Source organism: Magallana gigas, chromosome 7 (assembly GCF_963853765.1).
Source record: "Magallana gigas chromosome 7, xbMagGiga1.1, whole genome shotgun sequence".
NCBI lineage: Eukaryota > Metazoa > Mollusca > Bivalvia > Ostreida > Ostreidae > Magallana > Magallana gigas.
This window is the reverse complement of record NC_088859.1, coordinates 4,694,010-4,721,456: the sequence shown is the minus strand read 5'-3', so window position 1 is coordinate 4,721,456 and position 27,447 is coordinate 4,694,010. Positions and strand designations below refer to the sequence as shown.

General features: G+C 32.1%; 1 protein-coding gene across 1 annotated transcript; it reads right to left on the bottom strand.

The window, feature by feature from the left end:
* Positions 1 to 22,076, bottom strand: LOC117684859 (uncharacterized). The gene is made up of 4 exons (XM_066067766.1): positions 21,774 to 22,076; positions 679 to 1,904; positions 242 to 329; positions 1 to 148 (listed from the first exon to the last, which is right to left on the bottom strand). The coding sequence occupies exons 1-4, from the start codon at positions 21,794 to 21,796 to the stop codon at positions 1 to 3; spliced, it is 1,485 nt and encodes a 494-aa protein (XP_065923838.1). The 5' UTR covers positions 21,797 to 22,076.
* Between the last annotated feature and the right edge of the window lie 5,371 nt (positions 22,077 to 27,447).

Sequence of the window (27,447 nt, the reverse complement as noted above, 5' to 3'; positions counted from 1 at the left end):
TCAAAGGTTTTCTATAATCTGTTCACAGATCCTTAGGATCTGCCTGGAAATGTCTTTGAGTTGTTCAGCTACACGGAGTCCCTGATCATAGTGGACAAGGACCTTCAACTCATCTAGAGCTGCATGAGCTAGTGTTATATCAGTGTGTCTGTAACACAAGAACTCTAGAAAGTGTAACATTACAAACAATGGAATTTGTATCGCAGGCCAATTGTTCTGTAGAGCAGACTGCTGCACTGACATTAGTTCACTAATATAATTGATAGAATTGTAAAGTACGATATCACCTGCTATGGCCATTTGCCTCTTTGTAGACCAGGCCTCTCCTCCTAAAAAACCAATATACACGTCTGAGTCAACCTGTCTATTATACATTAAATATGGTTGCATCAACTTGATCTTTGTCATCTCAAGAACATTAACAGCTTTTCTGTATCTTAATGTTTTGTAATAAAACATAGCAGTAAACAACATATCAGAAATACAACCAGATTTAGCTGCAGCTTGTAGCATTTTATCTGCAATGTATATTTGTTTGTTGGCACTGTTAGGAGTATTCATGTATGGTAGATCTATTTGAAAAGCGGTACACTGTAGGGCGGAGGTTTTTAGTTTTTCTAACGCGGAAACCTGCCACACAGGCAACGACGAATTAATCAACTGCTTAGCTATTATTACGCTGTTGGTCAGGTCTTTTTATGCGACCATGCCAGGTTATCTCATGAGAAAGTGTTACGTCGTGATCAACTTCAGACACGAGTATACTTTCATCAACACAAATCGTAAGCCTTGGATTGTGAAGTACACGAAGGATGTAAGATTTTACAGACGGGCTCTGTAACAGACAGGCCAAACCTTTCTTGTACAATTCTTCTAACTGTCGAATCAAACTGTATTGTGCTGCACCATGAATTTTTGAAAGAAATAGGTTGTGTTCCGGAACAAAAAAATTGGGACAATTACCCTCGTAAACCCATTTAAGGAGGAGCTTAAAGCAAATCCAGAATCTGGCCAGAAGATTTTGTGGATACCAATGAGGCAGTGTGTTTTGTTGAATCGTCCAAAAAACTATTGTCTTTATGTGGTACGAACACAAAAGTTTATCGGTGTCTTCTAATGGTTGAGTTATTACTTCTTTTAGAAACAGTTTTAATAATCCGTACGTTAAAAACTGACAATGGTTCATTGTGGAAACAAGCTTGTATTCTGCTCGAGAGAATGATACCCTCCATTCTTCATTTTTATGGTTTCCAAATGGACTCCCTATTGCTACAACATGACATCCATTTCTGACAATGTCATCTACAACTTCTGGATCAGGCCATGAGTGACATCTTTCTTTCCATGAACGGGCACAAGTTGGCCAAAAGTCAGAAACAAAACAGAATACAAAGTCATATTCCTTTCCATCAATGACGCATTTACTACAGGGACCATGCAGAGTGGAATCAGGATATAAAGATGAATAGTGAATCTCTTTGTACAATTCACTGGAAATATATCGATTCTGATTCATTCTGACACATGCGAAATCGACGTGTCTGTCTGTTGTTGGTGTCATCAAACGGAGTAAAGTGAATCCTGGTGGACTCTTAGAACTGTCAGAAAGAATAATGGTTGTATTGGCTGTGTTGTAATACTCAGACTGAGACATGTCCATGATCACTCGGTGGCTATGTAACCAATACATGTTATCTATATCAGAGGTCCCCAGTCTGAAACCTTCTCTTGTACTTCCACTCAACATCACATTATAATGATTATTTGCTTCTAGTCCTAATCGTCTTTCAACCTCATCCACAATGTCTACAACTCCTCTTCTAATTGCCACTTGTTGTGAGGTCCCTACTATTAAACACATGCCACCGAACACTGACTCAGAAATGTGCCGGATTTTCTCCAATCTGAAAAAGGAAAATAAGTACAGATACAAAATATATGGAATTGGTGATATGTAATTGTAAGCATGATTTTGGGTAACAGGTGGTTAAAAGACAAAACTAAATCGGGAATTGAACCCAGTATCTTTGACGTACCGTGCAAGCAAACAAACCTTTGCGCTACTGCAATCTGTTGACTAAACGTTACATTTGTGTTAACCCAGTTTTTAGAGCATTGTGTGATCCTTTGTTTATCTGTTAATCTTTTATGCATGTATAATCTTTCTTCCTACTGTTTATGGTAGCTTGCGGTTTTACTTCTTGTGAAAAGACCTACCCTGAAAATTGCTGTGCTTGATCAATTGGTTTCAAAGTTTTTTACCCTGAAATTTGACATTCGTCTGCTTGGTTGTGATGTCACCGTGTTTAAAACACAGCATTGCATATCAAATGAAGCAACGCAATTTAAATGAAATATATAGTATAAATTTTAGTAAGTAAACGCATTGTGAAACTATACCTCTATATTATAAACAAATCAAAAGAAGTTAAGGTAGTCAGGGACACCTCCATATTGTGACGTACTTCTGATCGAAATAAACAATAAAATCAGGCATAGGTTTCTATCCCAAAATTGCTAAGTAATAGCGTAGCGCAATGGGCTAGAGCGTTAATTACGAATCATTTAGTCATTAGTTCGAATCCCGCTTGGGCTTTTATGATTTTTACCCTACCAAAAATATTCAAAACATTTTTGGTCAAATATTGTAAAATTTTAAAATTTTAAAACGTTGAAAGTATTTTGGTTATAATAATTATACTTTTATCCAAACTAATATTGACACGTGTCCCATACTACCTTAAATTTACTCAATGCAATGACAGAAGAGATAATATGGAACCAATTCTTTAAAAATAATCAATATATGGCCATTTCTTTGCAAAAATGTAAAGTTTTAAAGGATTACACAAAACCAAATTTGTTTTAAAATGACGTCACCCTACCCTAGCACTTAAAAAAATCGTTGATGAACTCGCCAGACATTTAAGAACATGTAAATACTTGTTAGATATTAGCCACCCCCCCCCCCCCATCATATTTTTTTTAAAACTTGAATGCAGTTTATAAAATATTTAATTATCAAGTGATAAAAATTCAAAGACATGACATATAAGGTCATATTTTGTTTTATAAAATATGAGTCTAATTTAATGGTTATCTTTGAATTTTTATACCTTGATAAATAATTATATGTATAAACTGCACTAAAAGCTTTTTTAAAAATATTTTAAGTTGCTTAAAGTTATTTGCATTTTCTTTATGGTGAAATATGAAAGAAAAAAATTGCACATATCGTTATAATATGTTAGAATATGGGTCATTACAATGATATGATAGCCATAGGAAATTTTTAAGGCATGTTTTAAGGTTAACATTTTTTGCTAAAAAGGAAATCCTCCCAAGTAAATATCATGATCGATATGTTAATTCAAAATAAAAGTAATTTTTCTTTGGAACCTCTACAAAGTGTGAATTGTGTGGAATTGAATATTCATAGGCAATCCTCATTGCATTTCCTTACAGGGAAGTTCCCCCTCGCCCCCTATAATTTAATCTTGCCCATTTTTCAATGTTAGCATTGCCAAGTTAGTCGTAATGTTTGCCTAAGTAATGAGTTTGTTCTAACTCTTATTAGTATGGACCCATGTTCCCAAAAAGCTAGGTTTTAACTTTTTATTTTTAGGCCAGAGTCTCTACAATATAAATCTATATTATCGATTGCATAAAAAATTCATTAAAAAAATCATTGTTTTGCAGTTCTCAATGCATTGTTCAGGCTGAAATCCATCATCCCATTTTGCTTTAATAACTTCACTTTGGAAAAACTGTCAATCAATTTTTTCCGACAAGTTTTTAGTTAATTGATTTCTATGTTCTAAAAATAGTAGAAATCTTTTTCTTTTACACGTAGTTTTATCACAAGGTAAAAACTGTTGTGTGAACAGTATATGAATATACTACAATGCATGTACAATATTTTAAAGCATAAAGTAACTAAAGATCAAAATGTTCTCAACCTGCATAAAACTGCACATTGTTCGCTTTTATTGCAACATCATTAACCATTTTAACGTCGATAACGTCATCTTGCCATACAGTGACGTCAACGTTAAGTAACGCTTTGGCATTGAAAGGGTTAACACAAGGTTTTATCATGAATCCGTGATTTTCCAGTACATATCATAGCATATTTTAAATTAAAAAATGACAATTACAAACCGTCAACCATCTCAAAAATCCATAAAACGAAATACAAATTCAAAGCAGAGCAACACAAACCTCCTAAAAGATAGAGGTAGGATCATGTTCCTAGGAGGAGTGAGCATCCTTTGCTGACCGGTCACACCCGCTTTTTGTCGTAATCGGGAAAAAAAACCCGATAAAGTTTGAACTTTTTTTTAATTGTAAACAAAGGTTAAATATTTAAATCATTAACGTCTTCCGTTTATAGTTTTCGTACAGTTTCTTATTATTATTAAGGTCTTCCGTTTCCAACGGAAGACCTTATTGTTTTCGTACTGTTTCTTCTTATTATTTTTTTCCACAAATTTTGTGCACGCGATTTCTCAGAAACTATTCGGCCGATTTTGACCATTTTTTCACAGATGATTGCCAGAGGTCATAATTTTAGCTATTATTTTAAATTTTGAAATCGTCACTTCCGGTACCGAGTTACGGCGGATTTTATATTTTTTACGACTTATTTTGTGCAGAGCTGATCTCAGAAACTATTAGAGATATGAATACGAAATTTTCTGGATAGGTAGTCTATAGTTTGAAGTTGTACACTATTGTATTTTTTTAAGGCCAGTAGCGCCATTTCTTTGAGCTCGCCTAGGCACGAAAATTGGGTACGAATTTTCATTCAAAATTGTCATACGTTTTGATCTGTATCTTTTTATCAGTTGATATTTTGTTAAATGATATATAACAAAAGTGGTAGAAATTCAAAAGTTCTTTTCAATAAAATCAAGAAAAAAGGGCTGGCCCCTTTAATTGGGGACCAAAAGACTCGTAAAGTCTATTACGAATAACTTGAAAACGATTAATATTTTGTTATGCATTAAAGAATCAAAGTTGTTAAACGCTACATTATCGGTTTGAAAAAGTTATCGTCAGGCCCATGTTTGGCGTAATTAGGGATTTTTATTCATTATCTTAAAATTTGGAGGGGTGTTAATTTTGAAATTGTATCGATATTTCGTGGTATCATTTAAAATTTTAAAAAAATCGGACGGAAGACCTACTCGTTGCTCGTAACGAGGTCGTATCTAGTTATCATTTTTTTTCCACAAATTTTGTGCACGCGATTTCTCGCAAACTATCCAACCGATTTACACCATTTTATCACAGATGATAGGGGGTGATCTGAATTCATTTTTTTTCAATATTTTTGCCGTTGTCACTTACGGTACCGATTTATTGCTGATTTTGTCACTTTTTCGACCCATTTTGTGCACGCTTCATCTAAAAAACTATCAGAGATATGAATATGAAATTTTCAGGATTGGTAGACCATAGTCTGAAGTTGTGCCTATTGTTTTTGTTTTACGCCATTGGCGCCGTTCTAAAGAGCTCACTATGGCTCGAAAGTTGGGTACGAATTTTGTTCCCATTCTTTGTACACACGATTTCTCAGAGATGGCTCGTTAGATTTTCTTAAAATTCTTAGGAGTGATAGAAAAAAAATATATCTTGAGTATCCATTTTTCATTTTATCAAAGTTCATTTCCGGTCGTCCGTTTCCTGTCTCACGACAAAAAGCTTGTGATATTCAGATCTCAAAAATGATAAAGACTTGAGCATTCACACTTTCTAGGATTATAGACCTATAGTTGTAGATGTCTTTCAACTATTTTGTTTTGTCCGTCATAACTTCCGGTCGTCACCGGAAGCACTTCAAAATTGAATTTTTCTTTTGCATTAAATTTGTTTCATATGAAATTGAAATATGAGTAATAATCCTTACATATGTGATGTATCCGATGTTAAATGAAAACAAAAATTCGACTTCCGGTGAAATATCTCAAACATCTCAGAAAGCGTTTTTTAGATAAATGTTTTACCCACGAAATCTCAGAAAGTCAAGTGATCAATACACCAAACATATAGATAATAGACATTCGGTAGAAAATGCGTTTAATCGTTTTCTGTTTGTCAACCGTCACTTCCTGTCCTCACCGGAAGGGTTCAAGCATATCAAGCTATTTGAAAGTTTCAATGTTTTTCTTTGACAATTTAGTAAAATTGAAAAACAATAAAGTACAAGTGTCTAATGTTCATGAAATACTAACTTTTTATTTTCACTGAGCATTTCCGTTTGTCCGTTTCCTGTCAAGAGACAAAAAAACAATGACTCCACGAGATCTCAAAAACGGTGATGTCTTAAACAACCAAATTTTGTGGAATGATAGCCCTAAGTATGTATCCGTTTTTACATTATTTTGTTTGAATTGTCGTCACTTCCGGTCGTCACCGGAAGCCCTTTAAAATATTTTTTTCCTTATCTTTTTTACATGGAATAAATACCGTTATATCATTACACGATCTTATATATGTTAAATAAGCAAACATATTCTACTTCCGGTGAGTTATATCAAATGTCTTAGGTACCTATCCTTTTTACAAATTTGATACCCGCGAGATTTTAGACACTGTAAGTGATTGAGATACGAACTTTTATGAATGATAGACAATTGATTGAAGATGTGTTTTACGGGTTTCTTTTGTTAACCGTCACTTCCGGTACTCACGAGAAGAGTTCATACAATTCATGTTTTAACGAGTTGAACTGATTGTCTTTGGTGGTTCATCTCGGACGATGTACACTAGGCAAATGTATAAAAAAAAAAGGTTTTTATTTTCATTAATCACTTTCGTTCGTCCGTTTCCGGTCTTGAGACAAAAAACCTAGTTTCAACAGGATCTCGGATTTGGCAGGGAGTATCAATATTACATCGTATCATATAAAACAAAATCGGACGGAAGACCTACTCGTTACTCGTAACGAGATCTAGTTTTATGATATATTCACCCTCTCACTTCTCACATTCTAACATTTTTATCCCATATTATAATATAAAAACAGAGTAAGGTAGTTTCTTGTGATTGTTATGCCTAAGCAGTAAAACTTTAATACATGAAAAAAAACAAACAAACCAAAGAAAAAAAAAAACAAAAAATAAACAAAAAAACATAAGAATCATTAAATTGAGGTTTTATTGTACACATGTTAGTTCTAAACAACCAGATGATTAATAAAATCATTCCAATGAGACCATGCTTTTTCTAATTCATCAATTTCTGATTTCTGAATAAAGATTTACTTTTCAGTCTTGTATCTTTGAATTAAAAAGTGTAAAAGCCCTAAAATATTTGGCATCTTATTTTGTTTTAACAATAAAAATATATATTGCTTTGTATATAGGATTACAAAGTTTTGGATTCTGTTCTCCCAATCAAGGAGATAAACACCAAATAATACATTACAGACATCAAAACTAACATTTTTGTTGCATTCCTCATATATAAGTATATTAAGTGCATTCCATATAGGCTGGATTTTCTTGCAAGTTGCAAAAACATTTTTATAGTATCAGGCATATCATTAAAAAAACTACAGCAGTCAGAGGTAGTAATTCTGATATTCTTAGGATAATATTTAACAGGAAAAATTCTATGGAGAATTCTCTATTGTAACCAATGAATAGTTGAACCGTTGGTAGTTCTAAAACATATTTTAAACACATCCTGTACGCAGAGATCATTTGGCAAAATATCACATAGCTCAGCATTCCATTTATTGATAGCTGTAGGTACACAATCATTAGAGGTTAAACATATGTTTATATGCTTTGTTACTTTTTCTTAAAAAAAAATAGACTCATAATGAAATGGCATAAATGTAGTGCATTCTTGGTATATAATGAGCTTTTAATCTTTTTCTTAGTATAGCATAGCAAGAATTAAAAAAACATCTCGCCAAAAAATATTGTTTCTTTGAACAACCATGCATTATAGAAAATCATCACCAAAATCAGTAAGTTTTTTTGCAAAGTCATTACCATTTATTGATAAAAAAAAAAAGTTCATCCATGGTTTGTAGCCTTGAGTTAATTTCTTAATCCATAAACATTTAAGAGATGCCATGAAGTTAGAAATGGTAACCATTTTTAAACCACCCTTTAGGTAATCGAGAGTAACAATTTCTCTCTTAACTCGACCATAGAACTTACGAAAAGATGACTTCAAACGAGACTGTTGATAATCCTGTTTTATCAACTTGTTTGTCAGTTACTTGCCTCGCCTTAGAAACTGTTCATACGACACAGAATAAATCTCTGCCATTCAGTCAACTGAATGATAACTGAATGATTTGGAAAGGTGACTGAAAGGCACACATTTCAGTTACCTTTCAGTCACCTTTCAATTCACTGAATGGCAGAGATTCATCCATTGCGAAGAGCATGCCCTTGCGTATCGAATTAACTGAGAGACAAAAACACCATATGCAGGTGATGAAGGTATATTGCTACTAAAGTAAGGAAGATGACTATAGAAAAAATTGAAGTCATCGCGTGTATCATAAAGTTTTGTTGTTAAGTTACCATCAATGTCCATTTCCAGTAAAATATCCAAATATGATGACGCAGACTCTGTGGTATCTTTTATTTCAAGTTCACTGGGATATATTGAGTCGACGTAAGAATTGAAATAAGAAATGTTAATTGATAATACGTCGTCGATATACCTGAATGTTGAGTTGAAGGCCACAGCAAGTGATTTATTTTTTTCACGTACAAGTTTTTGAATAAATTCTGCTTCAATAGAATATAAAATGCTATTCGGAACTATTAGTGATGACGTCACTCGGGTAGGTTTTTTTTTAAAAAGTATTACAAGTTTACTTTAATGTTTGCAAACAATGACTTACAAACAGAATATATTACTCTATTATTTATAAACACAAAGAATAAGTCCAATGCTCAATTAACTTTTATTTATAGCGCTTTCGCCCTATCGGGCTCTTCAGTAGATATAAATAAAGTAAACAAGGACATTATGATCTTAATCTCGTGACGTTAGGTAGGCAACGTAATACAAACAATGTGTAGAAGACGTTATTTTGACGACAAAACATAGTGACGTCAAAACATTATACAGTGCATAAAAAGACTCAACAAAATTTTAATGGTAAAGTCCAGTGTCTGTTGTACATAATTATATACATGTATGTACAGTTGAATAGATAAAAATACATAATATTAAGAATTTAACTTTGGTTTAAACAGTTTAACAAAATGATTTCTTTAGCTTTACGCAATTGTTCATTGTTTTCTTTCACTTTATAAAAAGGGAATATAAAACATTCCCTTTCAAAAATATTGATATGGCCACTGCATGGTGTGTTCCTCACAGATGGGTCTCTAATCTGCAGCTTGTGGACGCGCACTCTATGTGTGCAAATTTTGGTTCCAGTTTGTCCTATATACAATGTAGTTGTCACCACAAGTAGGGCACGTCATGCAGTAAATCAGGTTCATGGATTTGCAATTCATTGTTGAATTAACGCTAAAATGCATATCGTTCTTGAACATTAAAGATGGGCCAAAAAGGACATGTCCCGCATCGTGGGTCCTAGCATTTAGATACAGTTGGTTTTACGGGGTTTGAAGTGAATTTGGCTTTGTTAAGAATGCTCTTCAGATTTGGAGGTCTGCTGTGAAGTATATTATTAGGCTTGAACAGTTCTTGTAAGCTTTCATTGTTTTCGAATGTTGTAGAATAGGGAAAAACTGTTTGACTGATTTAAACATGTTGTGATTTATCCGGTTGTGGGTGGGAACAAAACAAAATTTTGTGTTGTTGCTTTCCTCAAGTTGTTTAATTGATTTAAGTTCTGCAATTGGTGTTTCGCCTTCCGTATTGCTGATTTGATGAGATGTGGTAAGATATTTTTGTCTAGTAAGAAATATTTGAAGTTTAGACAGTCTTGTTTTTCTTCGTTCCTCACCTACAACGATGGTACAGATTCGCCGGGCCATATTAAAAGGAATGTTTCGTTTTGTATTAGAAGGATGACATGAATCAAAAATCAAATATTGGTGAGAGTCTGTCTTCTTGTAGAAAAGATCTGTAGTAATTTTCATTCCCTCATTTATCACTAAAATACCTAAAAAGGATAATTCTTTTTCACTGATTTCTATTGTAAATTGTAGACTGTCAAGTAGAAAATTTAGAATTTTGTGGAAATTTTGTAAGTCTTCCATTGAATTTGTCCAAAAAATGAAAGAATCGTCTAGGTAACGTTTCCAGTTGTTTTTTATGTATAGGGCACATTTTTCTCCAAAAATTTTTTGCACTCTGAAGTTAGTTTTTTTTCTTCATTGGACTTATTCTTTGTGTTTATTCATCCCCGGTACCAAGAAACTCCGAGTTTAATGACCGTCGATATTATGATCAATTGAAAAAATTATTTTTATGAAAACAATGCTGAATATTAATATCAAGTGAATGTGTTCACAAAGATATTATTTTTCTACATTGGAATCAAGTCGATCTTTGAAGCTGCCGTATCATGGTATCACGTGACAGTTAAATAAAGATCACTTTTTTACCTTTACAAAAAATCAAAAAGTGTAACACTACCCCGAAGTTCATTTTTATGTATTGCACAATGATTTGATCGGCAATTAGTTCATGTTTATTAGTATCGCTGCTAGAATCCTATCGTTAAGCACATAAGAACATGTCTGCGAGAAAACCATGCAAATATGAAAAAAAAAAAAAGCTGTGACAGCAAGTCTCAAGAATGAACAGAATTTTATCATAGATTTAAGGGATACCTATCTAGTGTTTTTTTGCACTGGATGTTTTTATTTACAGTAACGGCCAGTATTGCATTCTGGTTAATTAGCGTCTAAAATCCAGAAAAGTTAAGAGAAAAATTGTCAAATTCAGAAATTAATTATAAAATGTATAAACAATGTTTGAAAAAAAATAAGACTATATTCTTAAAGAGAAAGTTCAAACCTTTAATCGTTGCATATTTTTTTCATATTTCTATTTACACCATGAAGTCCCAAGGGTGTAAATGTTGGCAGGATGCCAAGAAATAATAATTATACATTTTTGTCAATTTTTCGAAAAGAACTTCTCAGAAATTGGCGCATTATTTTTTTTTGAATTTTGAGTTAATAAAAAACTGTCTGATGTATTGATACAATATATAAAATCCATCTTTGGACTCTCAGGGGCTAAAAAGTAATAAATTAACAAACACATTTTATTTCAAATAAAATAAAAATTCGTTGGTTTTTAAAATTTTATTTTACAAGCGATTTTAATCCACTGAAGTCAATACTTGTAATAAAATATGTAAAAAAAAAAACCCTTATTTTGCTTTTAATTAAAAAAAATTAGTTGTTATCATTGTTTTTCAAAGAATTCTTATTCGTTACATTTGCATTTCTTTACTACTGTTAGAATTGTCTCTCGTGTTGCGATCTTCTGTAAAGAAGGTAAACTACGCAGAATGTTAACAAAGCTATACAAGTTCAAGTTCAAGCAAAGTATTGAGAAATGCCGTGAGTGTGTTAACATATATTATAATATTGAATGATTTAAATTGCACAAAAATTGCCCCATCTTGTTATTGTTATTCACTATATCACATATTGAAGTTTGATTGAGACTTGTATCTAGTATATAAACTGCTATTTTCTGTTCCGAAATATTTAAGCAGCACATTTTTTTTAATCAAAATATACAAACCTGTGATAGAAGTGCAATTAAAATAGATGAAGGCGAAGTTTTCCACGGTAATCTCATTCACATATCATCATATTTTACTCGAAAAAATCCACAAAAACCAGCATTGATTTCTTACAAAGATTTATTTTATAATTGGGTATGTTGAAATTGTATAGAATGATATATCTTTAAAATGACAGATGTCCTACGGACCCGGTTTGACCTGAGCGTAGCCTGGTCATGGTAAGATTATTCTTTCTATGTTGAAATCATTCGGAATTCACTAGAAATGCCTTGTTCAATTTGTCATCGTTATCATCGGAGTCTGTTGCAATAGACATCACATTTCTGTACGTGTATATTTCATTGGCCATCTATAAACCACCCTGCAGATGTTAAGGTTAGACTCCTATAAGCATTAATTTTGACTGTTTGAATTTCTTGTGATTCGTATTTAAATTCTAAAATCATAATTAAGTCACTTTTATCAAATATAACTATAACTGTACGCAGTATCATTGCAAGTTTTGATCCGCCAGATGGAAGAGTTTATAATGTCAGCTATAGTTCTTTTCTTCGATTCTTCTTTTTACATATTTTTTATAAATCAGACTTTTCTCTAAGTTATAATATTCATGAAATCTTGAAATGACGGGGAGGGGCCAGGATTTTTTAGTTCTTGAGAATGTAAGTACAAATGAAATAAATAAAGAACCCTCCTCCCTCTCTGTTAGCAGTTTATCTCCTCTTGGAAAAAATTAAAGTTTGTACCTTTTGTTAAAATTAAAATATAGTTGTAAAGGAAAAAAGGAAGTGTTAGGTTATCCTTTCCCACTGGGATCTCAACCAGCGAAAACCGCATATAAATATAAACATAAACTATAAAAAAAAAAGTTATCCCAAATATTAATAAAGACATCATAACTTTTTTTGTCAGATTGTTATTTGGGATGTTATTTAATTATAACTCATCATAAGAAGACCTGGTCTCAGAGTCAAAATTTTTACACTCTCTTATTGTCTTGTGATTAAAAAAATTGAAAAAAAATGAAATGCTAATAAAATGTTACAAATTTTAAGCGTAATTTATAATGTATTATATTTTTGTTAACAATTTTTCCAGCTTGCATGATATTGGGTCCCTCCACCCCTCATACAATAGTACAAGTTCAATCCTTTATACTGTCGGACAAAAATAATTACCAAATCTACCTCATTCTATGATCATTTTAATGTGATGGACATTCATTGGCAATGGGTTCCACCCACTTCCTCATTTTAAAAAATCGTCTGTTAAATTCAACAAATTATGTTTCATCATTTTTTTTCCATGGAGGTGATCTTTTTGGGGTTTTTTTGTTTTGGGTTGTTTTTGGTTTTTTTTGGGGGGGGGGGGGGGAATTGGGCTTTGAAATTTGGTCCTAAGATGGGGGTATGTAAGCTTGCTTACCTTTTTCTTTCATTGATAGTGAGATATATAAGATTTTTAAAAAATAGTTAAGTCCACTTCAGCTTACATGTATATTCAAATTCCCATTTTCCCATGATTTCTCGTGTTTTAATGGCATTGGTTTAAAAAAAACCTGAAATTTGACAATGTAAAGCTAACGCTAAACTACAGATTCTGGAGAGTTTTAAAAGTTGAAAAATGTCCAACTTTTAGACAATATATTTACAATATTATTGAAATTCTTAAGACAGATTTTTTATATATTGTAAAGATAAATGTCCTTTTATAACAAGAAAAAGATTTAGTGAATTTAAAGTGCCACTTTCTGACGTTTAAGCGTGTAAAAAATGTATATTTTTACAATTTTACAAAAAGTTGGAAACTGCCAGATTCGTGACCTATCTGCACTTAACAGGAACAATATTTGGGAATTCTCACAAAATGATTTACACAAGTGTATCTTGTTAGTGTTAACTCTAAATGACTTTTTTGAATTTACATTGAAACTAAATTCAGAATTCTTAACAGTATTTGGTGAATTATGCAAAATTTTCTGCTTAAAAGGGTCAAAATGCTATTTTTAGTAACAGTGCTGCAGAACCAAGTTTTGACTGACCACATCAGAGAACCGTCCTCCCACCACCTTCTGCATTGTTTTCTCGTAGACATGCTCATAAAAAAAATATTGTCATTATTTATTGGAAACCCTCTCAACTTCTTCAATTTTATTGAAAATACTACATATATTTCATGTACAGCAACAAAGCGCAGGATTCTAGCAGCATTTTTTTTTATTTTAGGTTATGTGCGTTTGATATTTGCCTAGCTCAACTTTCATTATATTTGGGGTAGTGTTACACTTTTGTCTTTTTTGTACACATTTGCAGAGGAAAGGCCGGTCAAATCATATAAATGTCTATCTACTTACCTAAAAACACTCGCTAATAGCAAGCGAGCGCTACCGGCAAGGCGTGTGTGAATAGAAAATTCGGACTAGTTGCACATTCATTCAACCCTGTTTTTGGCGTCAGTAAATCGGACCAGTAATGCATTGTTTTAATCGTCCCAGTAGTTCCCTGTAATCATGGCAATTTTTATCACTTCACACTCCCACGAGAACCAGCAAGACAATAAAAACAATAACGATGTCTGCGATAGACAGTCAATGTTAGCTCTAAAGTTCACCTCAGTACACTCAATCAAAAATAATCGAGTGACGTAATAAAGGTTTACACATTGATCCGATAGATTTTTTCGGCGTCAGTAAATTTTGACCCACAATTCATAGTACCAATGGTTTCCAATTTCATGTACTCGCGAGAATCAAAGTAAAACTTTTGAGAAGCATATAAGATGTGTAATTTTTAGAACATCATGCTTTTTAAGTAAATAAAACAGTATACATCGCGTACTTTTATTTCTCAGGGGAGTTTGAAAGAGTCAGACGACACTTAGCCAACGTGAACTTTGACGACACAATAAGGGGAAATTCCTCTAACTGAAGTTATTGTAAATCTGCTGAAAATCCTCTCAAAATCTTGCAAAGCTAAAGAATGAGGACATTTCTACGGGTATAGGAAACAGTTGTAACTTGCACTCATTTGGATGAATGCTAACATATATTTTATTCACTATAATTACGTTAACGTTAATTTCCAGGACCGTACACGTAGCATTGTTTTTCAAAGGGGGATGGGTTGGTGGATGGCAGCCTCATCCAAAAAATCTTTACAAGCAAAAGAAAAAAAAAGGATAATTCTCAAAATCATGAAAATTCTAATCCTTCAACGTAAATTAAAAAAAAAATTAAAACTTATTTTATTTTTAAAAGTGGAGGGGGCAACTCCATGATTAGTCGAATTTCCATGTGTAAATTGAAAAAAAAAATATTTTTTTAACCCGGGGGGGGGGGGGGGGGGGGCTCTATGATAAGTCAATTTTTGTAAGTTTAAGAAAAATGTCTACTGCAAAAAAAGGGATGAACTGACGTACGTTACAATCACTTTAAAAGAGGAGATAGAGTGCAATGAACATTTATATTAAAGGGGCATGGACACGATTTTGGTCAAAAAAAATCTTTTCGATTTTAATGTTTACAATGCTTTAGTGAGACATTTTTTTATAGGCAACCAAAACTTGAGAGTCATTTGTTGAGTTATAAGCGAGTTACAGAGCTTACAATTCTTCGCTATGTAAACAAAGTGTTTGTTTACATTTTTAATGTTGAAGTGAAAATTCCAGTTTTAGACCTCAAATAAATTGTTAATCGTTAGGAACTGTTCATTTATGCTTAAAATGAATATGAAGATTGACAAATCAACTTGAAAAAGATTTTTTGCTGGTATATTGAACCTATGTAAACAAAAACAGGGCACGAGCCTTGTTTACATGACGAAGAATTGTGAGCCCTGTATCTTGCTTAAAACTCATCGACTGGCACCCAAATTTCATTTGATCATTAGAAATGCATTCTTAAAGCGTTGTAAATTACGGCGGCGTACAAGGGCCAGGTGAAAAAATAAATAATTCTTATTTGTTCGGACGAATAAGTTATTTGTTCGGACGAATAACGATTTGTTCAGACGAATAAGTTATTTGTTCGGACGAATTACGATTTGTTCGGACGAATTAAGATTTGTTCGGACGAATAAATTATTTGTCCGGACGAATTAGGATTTGTTCGGACGAATTAAGATTTGTTCAGACGAATAAGTTATTTGTTCAGACGAATTAAGATTTGTTCGGACCAATTAGGATTTGTTTGGACGAATTAGGATTTGTTCAGATAAATTACTTATTTGTTCGGACGAATAAGTTATTTTTTCGGACGAATTAAGATTTGTTCGGACCAATTAGGATTTGTTTGGACAAATTAGGATTTGTTTGGATGAATAAGTTATTTGTCCGGACGAATAAGTTATTTGTTCCGAAGAATAAGTTATTAGTTCGGACGAATTAGGATTTGTTTGGACGAATTAGCTATTTGTTTGGACGAATTAGGAATTGTTCGGACGAATTAGCTATTTGTTCGGGCAAAGTAGGATTTGTTCGGACGAATAAGTTTTTTGTTCGGACGAATAAGTTATTTGTTCGGACGAATTACGTATTTGATCGCACGAATAAGTTATTTGTTCGGACGAATTAGCTACTTGTTCGGACAAATTAGGATTTGTTCGGACGAATAAATTATTTGTCCGGACGAATTAGGATTTGTTCGGACGAATTAAGATTTGTTCGGACGAATAAGTTATTTGTTCGGACCAATTAGGATTTGTTCGGACCAATTAGGATTTGTTTGGACGAATAAGGATTTGTTCAGATGAATAAGTCATTTGTTCGGACGAATAAGTTTTTTGTTCGGACGAATTAAGATTTGTTCGGACCAATTAGGATTTGTTTGGACAAATTAGGATTTGTTTGGATGAATAAGTTATTTGTTCGGACGAATAAGTTATTTGTTCGGACGAATTAGGATTTGTTCAGATGAATAAGTTATTTGTTCGGACGAATTAGGATTTGTTCTGAAGATCAAGTTATTGGTTCGGACGAATAAGGATTTGTTTGGACGAATTAGCTTTGTTCGGACGAATTAGCTATTAGTTCGGACGAATTAGGAATTGTTCGGACGAATTAGTTATTTGCTCGGGCAAAGTAGGATTTGTTCGGACGAATAAGTTTTTTGTTCGGACGAATAAGTTATTTGTTCGGACTAATTAGGATTTCTTCGGACGAATTACGTATTTGTTCGGACGAATAATTTATTTGTTTTGACGAATTAGCTATTTGTTCGGACGAATTAGGATTTGTTCGGACGAATAAATTATTTGTCCGGACGAATTAGGATTTGTTCAGATGAATAAGTTATTTGTTCGGACGAATAAGTTATTTGTTCGGACCAATTAGGATTTGTTAGGACGAATTAGGATTTGTTCAGATGAATAAGTTATTTGATCGGACGAATAAGTTATTTGTTCGGACGAATTAAGATTTGTTCGGACCAATTAGGATTTGTTTGGACGAATTAGGATTTGTTTGTATGAATAAGTTATTTGTTCGGACGAAAAAGTTATAAGTTCGGACAATTTACGTATTTGTTTGCACGAATAAGTTAATTGTTCGGACGAATGAAGATTTGTTCGGACAAATAAGTTATTTGTTCCGACGAATAAGTTATTGGTTCGGACGAATTAGGATTTGTTTGGACGAATAAGCTTTGTTCGGACGAATTAGCTATTTGTTCGGGCAAAGTAGGATTTGTTCGGACGCATAAGTTTTTTGTTCGGACGAATAAGTTATTTGTTCGGACGAATTCGGATCTGTTCGGACGAATTACGTATTTGTTTGTACGAATTAGGATTTGTTCGGACGAATTAGCTATTTGTTCGGACGAATAAGTTATAAGTTTATATGAGGAGTAATTTAGACTATCTGCTCTGGTAATGATGTAGATGAAAAAGGGGGGATCAAGCCACCCCTTTCCTTCAAATGATAAATTGCTAATAATATAGATTTATGTGTTATATTATCTGACATGTATGCAATATCTGACATATTTTGCTGTCAAGCTCAATTTTCAAACTCTATCTATCTAAAGAATTGGAGTAATATTATCATGGTGCCATGGGTTTCCGATAGTCTAAAACTAATGTTAATTCTAATGGTTGTCTTTTTAGTCAACTTTGAATCTATTTCATTTTTAAAATCAGACATAGCATCATAAATCGTCGATACAAAATCAGTCGTCATCATATGCAGTTTCTATTTATAAATAATCTGGATGCCGCATTCGACCGATGAAAATAGGTGCCAGATGTTTCCGATAGTATGATTCATAAACAATATTTGTCAATAATAGTTAAAAATGAGATACAACCTTTTGAAAATATTATATAAAATTGTCAATTGTTTGTAAGCTTTCATTTCACCTTTATTATTTTAATTTTCCCCAGAACTTGATTCAATCAGTTATGATCAATTGTATGATTATTAATAACGTTTTTATTTTTATTCCAAACAAAAGAAAACTTTACAAAGCCATATAATAATTTTAACATGTAAATACGTCATCAGAGATCTATTTGACGGACGATAAGTATTTTTATCATTAAATTCTATTTTTATTATTTTTTTATATTATAGTTAGGATGTTGGGTTATTTTGCTGACTTTATATCATAAAGTATAAGTAAAAATTAGATTGTTTTATAAGTCACTTAAGTAATTGTGCGATTATTACAATTCCACCAAGCATATCAGTTAACTTTGATTGTATACATGTATATGTATAAAGTTAAGGCGAAAGATAATTTCGAATGTCCAGTGTCCCAAGTAAACAGGAGAATGATTACATTTTCAATACAAACATCGACAATCGAAATCCACCAGCGGAATCATATAATTTTGACTATTGGAAACATTTCTTCTGGCATTGCGCGAAAAAAAACCTATAGTTACCAAAGAAAAAAACCTGCGCTGCCTAGAGTTGGCATACATCTATACGCGGATCTAGAGCCGGGGTGGTCGGGGGGCCTTGGACCCCCACCCCGCAAACAAAATTATCTCTCAGACCCCCCACCCCCATCCCACCCCACCCCGGTAAATTTTTCTGGATCCGCGCATGATCATGTAAACTGATTAGACTTTTCACATTTATGCATCCATGATTATTACATATCTCTCTCTCTCTCTCTCTCTCTCTCTCTCTCTCTCTCTCTCTCTCTCTCTCTCATACATGTACCACTATTAATAACGTATTCGTCCGAACAAATATCTAATTCGTTCGAACAAATCCTAATTAGTCCGAACAAATTACTTAATTTTTCGAACAAATAGCTAATTCGTCCGAACAAATCCTAATTCGTCCGAACAAATAGCTATTTCGTCCGAACAAATCCTAATTCGACCGAACAAATAACTTATTTGTCCGAACAAATAGCTTATTCGTCCGAACAAATCCTAATTCGTCCGAACAAATCCTAATTCGTCCGAACAAATAGCTATTTCGTCCGAACAAATTCTTATTCGTCCGAACAAATCCTAATTCGTCCGCACAAATAACTTATTTGTCCGAACAAATAGCTTATTCGTCCGAACAAATCCTAATTCGTCCGAACAAATAGCTATTTTGTCCGAACAAATCCTAATTCGTCCGAACAAATCCTAAATCGTCCAAACAAATAACTTATTCGTCCGAACAAATAGCTTATTCGTCCGAACGAATAAGATTAATTTTTTTTTCATCTGGTCCTTCCACGCCGCCGTAGTAAATGATAAAAGCAGGAAAAAAAATTTGACCAAAATCGTGACCATGCCCCTTTAAAATCTTTATTATTCAACAACATTGTATCTGAGATGGAACTATTTTTCTACTTATAAAAAAATAAATAACATATCTTATAAACTATGAATAATGTTAATTTACTTTAAAAAAAATAGGTAAGTATTATTTTATTTTGCAATCAAATTCATTTGCGTTGTTATTTTTATTATTATTGATTTATCATAATTCATTGTTTGATCACATGCTGCGCTCGCCCGAACGGTCGCACCGTAAAACATATTAAAAAAATATCCATGCCTGTATTATCCTGATTATATCCTAACTGATATTTATGTAAATTTTGGATATCTGTATTAAACAAGTCTTATTTCGGCATTGTTTACAATGCATTCTGATGATTTTTCTCCCGACATTGATCTTCTCTATTAAACATGCCTGTGACGTCATCAATGATAATTATACGTAATACAGAGAAATTTAAGATACATGTATATTCAGTTACAAGAACCTCTAGTGACATTTTATGCCTGTAGTTTTTATGATTTAGATCAGAGGTAAAGTTAGAATTGACATTTTTCTGTTTTAAATATGACATCATGCTGCTTATTGTGACGTCATATCATCAGAAGAATTTTTACTCAATCGATCGCTGAGAGTTGCCTTATCATACCCGCGCACGGCGAGTGTGACCGGTCAGCAGAGGATGCTTACTCCTCCTATAGGCACATGATCTTTTTGGACGTCCGTGTTGCTCTGCTTTGAATTTGTATTTCGTTTTAAGGAGTTTTTAGATGGTTGACGGTTTGTTATTGTCAAATTTTCATATATATATATATATATATATATATATATATATATATATATATATATATATATATATATATATATATATATATATATATAGTGTACACTTTCTATGGGAAAAATCAGAAAATTGTGCTTTTGAATGTTTTGGATGGGTTTTTCTTACGTGGTTTCCCTTCCATTTCCTTTCCAATCTTCTAATCTCAAAATAGTGCAAACATGACAAGGGTTTTGAAGGCTAGTACAATCCATTTACTTCCTTAATAGGCCACATTACGGAGCAATGATAGCTTCACTGATGGAAAACAATCTGTCTGATCATGCATCACGTCAACCTGGTTTGCGCATGAATGTATAGAATTCAGTTATTTTTTGGGGCACTTTTGAAAGTATATCAAACTGGTAATTTTTTAAGGATGTAATTTACTAAGGGTTTGGGCTGTCAAATTAATATTGTTATAAAGTTCAATATCATGAGTAAAATTTGTTCTAAATAAGGAATTACATGTATCATAGACATGACAATTGATACTTTGACTAGATTGTGGAATTAGGTTCAAACAAAAATGAACTTATAGCAGAACTGAGGAAATTCAGGCTTAATCTTATTACAGATTTTGTTTTCTGCTAAATCATTTTTGGCAGTGATATGATATTCTAAGTTAAAATTAAATTTGTTAGAAAATATACATTTGAATATTTTTTGTTGGTTTATCTCAGTTATTGATTAAGATATATATAGCATTTTGATGTTATATTCACTGTGCTAGGAAATTAGATATAGAACAATGGGTACCAACGCTATCAAACAATTAAATGTCCATGTTTTAAAGTAATGTCATAATAAGTAAACCCGCTTCCTGGCGAAATGCTGAAGCTCGTGATCAGGTCACTACAAATATCGAATACTCTCTGGTGAAAACTCTGAAAGTCGTTTTCGTCGATCACAAATTAAAAACACCATAAAAGAAAAGAATTCGAGTAAGGAAAGTATTGCTAAGTAGCATCTTTAAAATATTCAAAACGAAAGATAGTTATATTTCAAAACGATATTAATTGCATTAAAGCAAAGAACATCGAGTCTGTTTTCAGTATATTTTATAATAATATAGAAATAAAATAGAAAAATAATCATTGTATTCTGTAATATATTTAGACGACCACTGAATAAATAAATATTTTTTATCTGGATAAGAAAGACATTTTAGATCCCCAAAGTTTTAGCGAAAAAGTCGAAATTTAGTTAGAATATTGTCAACAATATAAATAGACATGGAAAATTTTGAAAGATAACATAGCAAAATTTGTTATTTTTTACTTTTGGTGGGTTATTGAAAATGAAGTTATCCATTGCTAAACCATCTATTCCCTTTGATTAAAGCTCAATAATAAGGTCAAGACAATACATGCCCTCCAGAGGAGACTGTCGCTTTATCTGTATATGTACACTTGGTGGACTAGCAAATAAACTATCAACTGACCAATTAGCTGAATTATGAATATGGTATGTAGTATTGATATTTATTCTATTAGATACAATACTTACACAGTCGATGATAACGAATCCATCTCTATTTTCCATCAAAACAATTGCTTCCTTATATCTAATATTAGTAACTGTTCCAGGATCGACGACATACTTTATTAACAACTCTTGTTAACAGACAAGAAGTCATCCAAATATATGCGCGAAAGCCTAACCAATTGTAACAGTTCAGCACTAATAGTATTCATAAAGAAGAATTGAGAGAAAATGTCCTCACACTGTATTAATGCAATAAACGTATTACGCAAAATAATTATTTTGATTTGATCAAAATGGACTTCACCCGGAAAAAAGGACACCTGGAGGACCAAAGGGCACACGCACGGAGGAGGACAATAGAAACAGAGATGAAGGAAGCAGTATATGACAGGAATAACATCACCAGAACTGCAAATGAAACTGATATAGATAACTTTTTATCGCCTAATGTGCAGAAATGCATTAAAAGGGTTAAGTAAGAAAGTCAACAAGCTTGATCTGAGCGGTTAAATCAATCAAAAATATTGATTTGTTGATTTTCACCTTCATTGCAAATCAAGTAAAATATAAACTAAACTTTCAAACTGTAATTTAGGTCACTTTTTTTACAAGCTATGAGTCTGCCAATACGTACATAAATATCAATTTTGTTATGTAATATTTTTTCCTTTTCGCCATTTAAACAGTAAAATACATCAACATATACAAGCAATCCAAAAAGTTTCTGTAACCTATATAGGTGTCCAATTTTAAAAATTAATGGGTAGGAAAGCAGTCCATTTTTGAAAACAATTGACGGAGACGGATAACACTGTTATCTTATTAAGTATCTACAAGTAAGTTTGAAACAAAAAATCAAATAAAGAAATAGATTTAAAGTTGAACACATTGAAAATAACCTATCAACTTCATACAGTAGAGAAACATTAAAACTACTTAATAATCCAATATGATATTTATCTACTCCTCTTTTCAGAATCACAAATCAAAATTTATCTACTTTAAATAAATTATGAACTTGTAACCACAAATTACATCAGATATGACCAGAAGGTAGTTTGAGACAAAATTTACTGCACTGTTTGAAACTAATATTGTTCATTTATCTAAAATTTAATTTTTTATCATCCAGACCATATTCTTCCTTAAACAAGTTCATAAAATTAAACCTTGACCTCCTCTAAATCCAATAGGAAATTTTTGCGCCTGACAAGGAATTCTTTGTCTAGGTTGGCTCAATCAGCTTATCAAATGATTCTGTTATTTATATCAACGTTTGGCATAGGATTCCTATCCTTCATTTTTAGATATAACTTGGAACTTAGTGTCAGTATATGCAGTACCTCATTTGCAATCATGAAATTTGTTTACTAAGAAATGATTTTTCTAATAGGAAATGAGATGTTCATGTTTTGTAGAAGAGTGAATGAATATAACACTTTTTACAGCACAGTTTTTTATCCCTCTTACATGAACCGAAAACTGTCCATTTGATTTTGTGAACATTTCAACATTTTAATTCGTACAAATTTGTGTTCGGCGAATATCAATAAAACTATAAAAGTTATTCTTTTACTATTTTTACCAATCAAAATAGTCTACGCACATATGCATACATTTTTAACATAAGCAAACTTTACCTAACCTTAGCAAAAGATTATTTACCTGGAGAATAGGCATAAAGTTCCGGCCAATCAGTTATTGAATCCAATCTTTCATAATTCAGAAAGGTATTTACCATTTACCAACAGTCTGTTACGCTAACAAGTACACCGCGGGAGGTAAAAGCCCGTGATAAATAAATAGAGCAAGTTCATGAATACTTAGGAAATCTATTTGAATAAGATATCACATATTAAATATATCTAAAATGCCATGTATTATTTTTGTCTATTTAGTAGTTGTAAACATAAATATGGTTATTATATTTCAAAAAGCTTAAAAACAATTATTTGGTTTTAAAAATCACACACACACACACACACACACACACACACACACACACACACACATATATATATATATATATATATATATATATATATATATATATATATATATATATATATATATATATATATATGAAATATGCATAAAAAATTATGATTTAATTATATAATTGTATTTGTTTGTATTTGATTTATAAGTATCATATATATTTCATTTTTAATTCATGTAAAGATTTAAACAATATGAAAGAAAATCTATTGAGTTGTTCTAAAAAAAAATATGGATACATGTATATATAGGTGTTTTAGCGTATTACCAGTCTAGTGATTAAAACAGATTTTCCCGTACAACCTCTTTGCAGACTTAAAGTCATTAAAAACAATTCTCTAAAAAGTTGATCTTGTAGTGCCAACAAGAATGGGGAATTTACTTTAAACATAGACATCGTATCTCAGTTTTCACTGACTTGTGATATTAATAATTGTTAACGAAAGAAATAAACTCGAAGTCATGAATATGAAAAATAAACCTTCCGCTTTAAATAACATTTTATCGAAAAAGTATATCAACAGGTAATATTTACCACACAATATTTAAATGTATGCTCCTATTGTAGATGCATTTTTGTAAGAAAACCGCTTAGAGATCTCTATTTATTGCTTTTTCTAACCGAAGGAGTTATCCAAATTTAATTAATTTTTATAAAAATTTCCTTGTATTTCACAAAAATCACTTAAATTAAGTTTAGCTAAGTGTTTAATAATTAGTTAGAGTTATTATCAATGTGATCAATCATCATAAGGAGAGCTTAACATTATAATTATGTACGTATAAAAAGCTGTGATAAGAGCATTATTTACGAACCGGTTTTCCTAGGAATACTTCCTGAAAATATATCTAGTTCAATGACTTTTTTTAAACCCTTAAAGATATATATTGTTTTAGTGCAATTAAAAACGATGAGGGATTGTTTTGTCTTCCTTAAAAAACTTCTATGACGTCACCCATTGTATTTTGTCAACGTTTATTTTCACTATTCAATCAACAGTGGTTGGATATATGAATATCCAACTGATGGGCAGTTGGATATTTTTAATATCCAACCGCCCGTCAGTTGGATATTCAAATATCCAACAGTGCATAAAACAAATAAAAATGACAAAATGTTAAAACATGTATTTCCAACATAAATCCAAATTTATAGAACCTTGTCATCCCTAAATGTATATCCGATAAGCCACAAATGAAATTTCAGCAGATATATCTCCTTTTCTTAATTTTGATAGATTTGGGATCACATATAAATCACTTCCATAAACACTTTAAGACTTCCTCTTTTAACCTTGAACCATATCACTCCCTTTCCTTAGTTTTAAGAATATAGGGAATATTGTCGCACTTTGACTTCATAAGACTCGTATAAAATTTTTAACAAATCATCGTCTGTTAATTTTTGTCAAATTTCTTATTTGTCCTTTCTCCTTGCAAGTCTTACCTCTAAATCTATTTACATTGAATGTACTTTGCGTTAAAAAAAATTATCATCTACATTTAAGTCTGCTAAGTACAGCGGAATGGTTTACTATAACATGCGCAGCTGTTCACTCGTCCATGGGTGTGTTTGGATAGGCTATTGTGTATGGTACTATTAGAGTCTCAAATGAGCTTGATGCTTTTGTATTACAGCACAGTTGGATATATGAATGAGTCAATGCTTCTTGGAGGTTCAATGGGGGAATTTTTTTAAGTAAGATAAATAACTCGATAGTGTTGAATAGTTTAGAGAAAACACCCCCTCCTTGGGCCTTCGGCCCTCGGAGGGAATGTTTTCTCTAAACTATTCAACACTATCCCGTTACTTATCCATTACATAAATCACAGTAAAAATAATACCGTTTATATTCGTCCGACTAATTATTGTTGTGCTCTCCTCTAAAAATGAAATCAATGATATTTCAGAGCTGTGGTGTTGTAAAACTTGTTGAATTGAAATTGTTGTTGAAATAATGTAAATATATATAAGATATGTCTTTGGTCTCTCAATCAAATTGTAATGATAATCGGGAAATGGGAATTTGTATATAAGCTGTAGTGAAATACAAGTAATTTGACAAGTTTTTGTTGATATATTTTCTTATATATCCAAACATCAAAGAAAGAAAAGATTAGCAAGGTAACATACCACAAGCTCCTTTGTTACTTGACTGTGCTTTACTGCAATTGTAATTTAATGTCTAATGCCATTTTATTGTGTTATATAGGATGTAATGAGCTTTAACGAATTTTAAGGAAAAAATAACGTTCATCAAGCGAAATTGTAATCCTGATTTAAATTAAGAGTTGTAACTGATTGTATCAAAATACCTCAATATTGAATTCAATATTTTTGAAATCTTCTTAGTTAAATTTGGATGGTATCATTGGGTAACTTGAAAGATGGCATTTTTTTAAAAATAATTTTTAATTGAAGCAAAGACTAGTGAAGTAAAAACTTGTAAGTAGTACAACAGCTGTTCTTTCAATGTTAAAAATCATTTGTGATACAGACAGTCTAGTTGAAACTAATTCCCCCAATTTCTGGTGAGAAAGCTATTCATGGAAACAAAATTTTCTGCAGTGTTCGAGCTCGGAACCTGTGGGTAAGAAGATCAAAATTACCCCTATGAATATTTTAAAACCTAAAAATATTTAGATCAAAATTTTTGCTTGCCAAGGGTTTTCGCTCCCTTTAAGAACGACGAACCAAATTCATATTTATAGTAGTGATTTTAATGAAATTTTATATAAGTTAGTGATACAAAAGAATTACTAAAATCTATCAAAAATAATATAAAAATCAAATAAGATTTTTAGTATGGACCATATCATTAACTGTTTGTGTTACTTATCGATTTTTTTTTCTCAAGTCGATACTCAGCTTCTCGTCTGAGTATTGACCTTAAAGGATCTATTGCGAATAATAAAAAGAATTAACCTATAAGAAAGATGGATTTCCCCCCAAAAAATCACTGTCAAAAATCAAAGATTTTTGTTATTTTCTATGGAACATAATTCTAAAGTGTTCGAATTTGCATTTTGAATTGTTCATATTGCTCTCGCAATTCTATTAATTATCTTCAAAGTTTGGGTCGAATTTGCAAAAAACCGACAAAAATTTTGGAAACTGATTTCTATCATAGTGCTCTATATTTGCATCAAAAAGTATAAATATTGGATAGCTCAGTAGGTTAAACCGCTGGCTTCGTCACATATGTTGTTTTTGTTCCCTAGTTCGATTTCATCTGTAAGTATACTTTATCTTTTTTTACGTAACCTTGTAGAACAGATTTAGCTGTAAATACTGAAAGTAGTTTAGTTAAACGTACGGTGAATGACCCTCACGTAGAACCACTCAATATCTACATCTATCGCTCTTCCCGTTATGTCCGTTGAAAAATCTAAGGCGACGTGCATCACTTGCCATCAAGCGTCTAAAGGTTTGCATGTTATTCCACGTTCAGCACGTGCAGACGTTTTGATAGTCAGCAAGGTGACCTTGTTTCAGATGGGGTTAAGTGTTGTATTTTTCATTTCAAATATAACCTCTTGGGAGCGGTGCTTAAAGTTGAAACGTCTAAACTCAGAAAAGTCTCCTAAAAATTAACCAAACTAAAACATTGTGAAAAGAATATTGCAAGGTTTCTCTAAGAAACTTGATTTTAAAAATACAAGGGTATTTAAAATCTAACGGGTCTTTCGTATTATC

What these genes read in the sequence shown, in the direction of transcription:
- LOC117684859 (XM_066067766.1), bottom strand. Translation starts at nt 21,796, where the DNA reads ATGGATTCGTTATCATCGACTGT. An exon ending in GATTCGTTATCATCGACTGT is followed by an intron (nt 1,905 to 21,773) that starts GTAAGTATTGTA and finishes TTCCTTTTTCAG; the next exon opens with ATTGGAGAAAATCCGGCACA. An exon ending in AAAAAGACCTGACCAACAGC is followed by an intron (nt 330 to 678) that starts GTAATAATAGCT and finishes TTGGTTTTTTAG; the next exon opens with GAGGAGAGGCCTGGTCTACA.